We start from the raw sequence: 3,910 nt of genomic DNA on the forward strand, positions 1-3,910 counted from the left end.
ATAGTTTACATGGGAGAACATCGGCTTTACACCATTGTTTCATTGCAATGATTACAATCTCCTCCATGCATCATCATTCAACAGTATTTTTGCTTCTCTTCACTAGGTTTTTCTTTTTTTGGGGGGTGGGGGTGGGGGTAGGGGGAGATGTACACAAAAACTCTCAGGAATATATAATAATTTAAACAACCAAAAGGCACATTCTGACAGCCTGCCTCCTGGTCACCAGCACACACCTTTCTCTTTCCATGAGTCTAGAGTCCTAAGCTGCTCCCTTTCTCTAGGGTCCTCTGTTTCTGGACTGTAAGATTAACTACTCCCTGCTTTTTGTTACAAAACTTCTACCTTTACAAGTGACAGTCAGCAATTAGTCATGATAACAATTACTCACTACTGAATCATAATAATCTTATCCCCATCTCTTTCACCAGACCCGTGTAGATAAGATGAAAACTATTCAGTGGGGACTCTACCTTTCCCCACACACTCTTAAACTAAACTCACTCTTGAAAACCTGTAAGCCAGTCACTTTGTGCCTTTTTTGCCCCCTCATTTTAGGTAGCCAATGCCTAAATTGCCCGTCCCTATCTACCCTGTATACAGAGGGGATAACATTGATACTTGATATGGAGACTCCTTCCCTCCCTATTGGTATTTTGAGCTACTACATCCATAGGTATATGTCAAGTTTATCAAATTGTACCAATTTGCCCCCATTTCCTTTATCAAAAAAAATTTTTTTTTTATCTTCCTCTAGTCAAGTTCTGATTATTAATATATCAAGGCTAGGTCAAATGGCTACTATCTGCAAGTTTGGGTGTTCTTGTGCATCTCCCCTCACTTCATATCAGCTGGATGCTTCACTCTTAGCTCTAGCCCTCCGTGGCTATGTCCCAAGGCTGTAAATTTTTATGGGAGCAGAAAGCCTCATTTTTCTCCTGCAGAACCACTGACCTTGAGATTAGCAGCGTGGACTTGTAACCACTATACTACCAGAGCTCCTTATTTAAGCCCTATTCCCCCCTTTACACCCTACTACTCCCCCTTCTAATTTGTGCTTCAATACAGTTTTAACAGCCAAACTTAATGTTCTGAGACTCCTTAAATATCAGTAAACTGACTTAATGATACTGAACAACAACAATATATTTAGTTTCTTTCATATACCTGGGGAGTGTGGTAGTTCTGTAGGATAAGCACTGTACTGCTAAGCACAAGGTTGATTGTTCGAGCCCACCAGCTACTCTATAGGAGAAAGATGAGGTTTTCTGCTTCTGCAAACATGTACAGCCTTAGAAATCCTATATGGAATGACTTTAAGTCAGAGCCGACTTGATGCCCAATTAATATCATATGCCTAACAATGGAATATCACAAAAATCTCTAACTAGAGTAAGCAGTATTGTTACTCAGTAGAAAGGAAGGATTCATAAATCAGGTTATGAAATTTGTCCAAGGCCTAGTTGACTGATCTGCAATCTGAACCCATGGTTGTTCAATTCCAAAGCCCTTCCACTGTCTTGCTATACAATGTTGTTCCTCTGTTTGATAAAACTGTCAGTCAAAGCCATAAACCATGGACATAAAGTAAGGTTTAACAAGCTTTCAAGAAGTAAGGAAAGTAACAGTTTTAGAACTCTAACTGATATAAATTTCTAGGGATATAGTAAATTAGAAAGAGTATTCAAATATTTAATAATATGTTGCTACTACATCTGTCAAAACAATTTTAATTACTAAGCAAAAAATAAGGCGCTCTGGTAGCACAGTGGGTAAGGGCTGCTAACCAGACGATCAGCAGTTCAAATCTACCAGCCATTCTGTGGGAGAAAGGTGAAGTTTTCTGCTCCCATAAAGATTTACAGCCTCGGAAACCCTATAAAGGGTCGCTATGAGTACGAACTGACTTTATGACACATAACCACCACCACCATGCAATAATATTGCAATTTGCGAATGAGAATATTGCAAATAGGCATTTGTAAAATAAATCTTGAGAGAGAAAGGTAATTTCTCCTGAAAGTCATTCAAACAAACATTCATCCTGTAGACAAGTCTCAAAGATAAATGTACCCTCATAGATCACAATCCAATTATTAAAGTAGACTCTGACAAAATGTGTTTTCATAGTGCTTACCCAGACTTCTCAGGAGGAAGGCTTCCAGATGTTAAAACTCGTTCAAACAAAACTCGGGTATTATTGTCCTCTAGGATATTAAAAATCATTTTAAATATTAAAACAAATTTAGCTATACAACTCAATGTATTTGCACATGCATTATCTCATTTAATCTTCCTAAAAATCCTATGCATAAAGGTAACTTATCACAACCAAGTTTTATAGAGAAGAAACAAGTTAAAAAAGATTGAGTAATTGATTTGGGTCTGCTATTGAGTAACTATAAATAGAAGCAAAGTCTTTATTTCTAGTTCAGCACTTCTTCTATACCATACTGTGATTGCAATAATACAAAGCAATTTAAAACACTATCCCATTTGCAGGCACCCTGCTGACTCAGTGGTTAAGCATGTGGCTGCTAACTGAAAGGTCAGGGATTTGAACTCACCAGTCTCATCGAAGGAGAAAGATGTGGCAGTTGATTTCTGTAATGATTTCCAGCCTTGGAAACTCTGTGGGGCACTTCTACTCTGTTCTATCTATAGGGTCACTATGAGTCAGAATCAACCTGACAGCAACAAGTTAATGTTTTAGTTCATCCCATTTACTTTTTAAAAATAATGCAAATTACCAATCTGCTTACATTGTAATTGTCAGACTATTGATATTTTTACAATACATTGAATATAAAGGATGATAAGTTCAAACTTATAGTTGAATCATTTGTTTCTTTTTGAAGCACCAAGACTACTGTATCCTAACTACTATAACTTCTTATAAGATAACAACTAGGTTATTGGTAAATATGCAAATAGCAAATTAATTAAGGATGGGTGCCAGAGGTGGATTATATCTTAAAAATGTTGTGAGGTTCTTTGTATCTGGAAGTGAAAAAACAACTTTTTCAATTTTTGACTTTTGGTGGCTAGAGTTCTTTGTTTTGCAAGGGATGGGGGAGGCTATTTCACCCCAGGAAACAGGAGTCATGTTGATAGAATCATCTGAGATGGGCATCACCAATTCTCTCGCAACTTTTAAGTCATAACTTTATACTCCTACTAATGATTGATATTTCTTGAGCCCAGTTCTTGTGTGATGACATTATAATGCATTTGGGAAGGATAAAACCCAGCAATATTACTTAAGAGAATTAAGTAACTTTTAGATTTTAGTGTCTACTTACCATTGAGGTGAGAGAGATAGTCAATATAGGCCAGGACATACTCTGGAATGTCACCATACTTCTTGAGTCCCAGCTCAAAAATCTTGAAGGCAACAGATTTGTCCTAGAAGAGGGTAAAGTACTGATTTCCATGAAATGGCAAATTACAAAGGAATTAAAATGAAGATTAAATCCATGCTAAGTAAAAACTACTGAGTTCAAACTAAAAACTATTAGGAGAACAAACAAGATGGTGGATCGGGTGGAAGTGAAGTAAAGGAGCTCCACCAACAACAACACAGAATACCTGACCAAGCAGGCTCAGGGGATGGTCCCAGAACTCTGAACCACATATAAAGGAATACTTAGAAGGTTGGAAGGCTCACAGCTGGGGGAATTTATGGCAGAAGCAAGAAATCTATTGTTTTCTAGTCCGGGATGCTCGGCTGCTCCAGGTGCCACCATCTTGGGTGAGACTACGTTGGGGAAAGATCGGAGCGGCCACAGACGCCTGGCAGAACCGCTGAGATAAAGGTGTGTGGACATTCTTTTCTTTTGGTAGCTGTTCATTGGTCCCTTGCTGTCTGCGCACCTCCATTCTGGTGACTATAGGGGTGCCTGAGCTAGTG

The 3,910-nt window shown here is 38.3% G+C and overlaps 1 protein-coding gene across 1 annotated transcript in view; it reads right to left on the reverse strand.

The window, feature by feature from the left end:
* The window catches only part of CSTF3 (cleavage stimulation factor, 3' pre-RNA, subunit 3, 77kDa), a 96,829-nt gene that overhangs the window by 6,805 nt on the left and 86,114 nt on the right, over positions 1–3,910 (reverse strand). Inside the window, exons 15-16 of the mRNA XM_006864873.1 lie at positions 3,303–3,405; positions 2,138–2,207 (exon numbers count right to left, since the gene is read on the reverse strand). Coding sequence (XP_006864935.1) covers positions 2,138–2,207; positions 3,303–3,405 — 173 coding nt within the window. The remainder of the gene's footprint in view (positions 1–2,137; positions 2,208–3,302; positions 3,406–3,910) is intronic.

The sequence above is a fragment of the Chrysochloris asiatica genome, unplaced genomic scaffold (genome assembly GCF_000296735.1).
Source record: "Chrysochloris asiatica unplaced genomic scaffold, ChrAsi1.0 scaffold00072, whole genome shotgun sequence".
NCBI lineage: Eukaryota > Metazoa > Chordata > Mammalia > Afrosoricida > Chrysochloridae > Chrysochloris > Chrysochloris asiatica.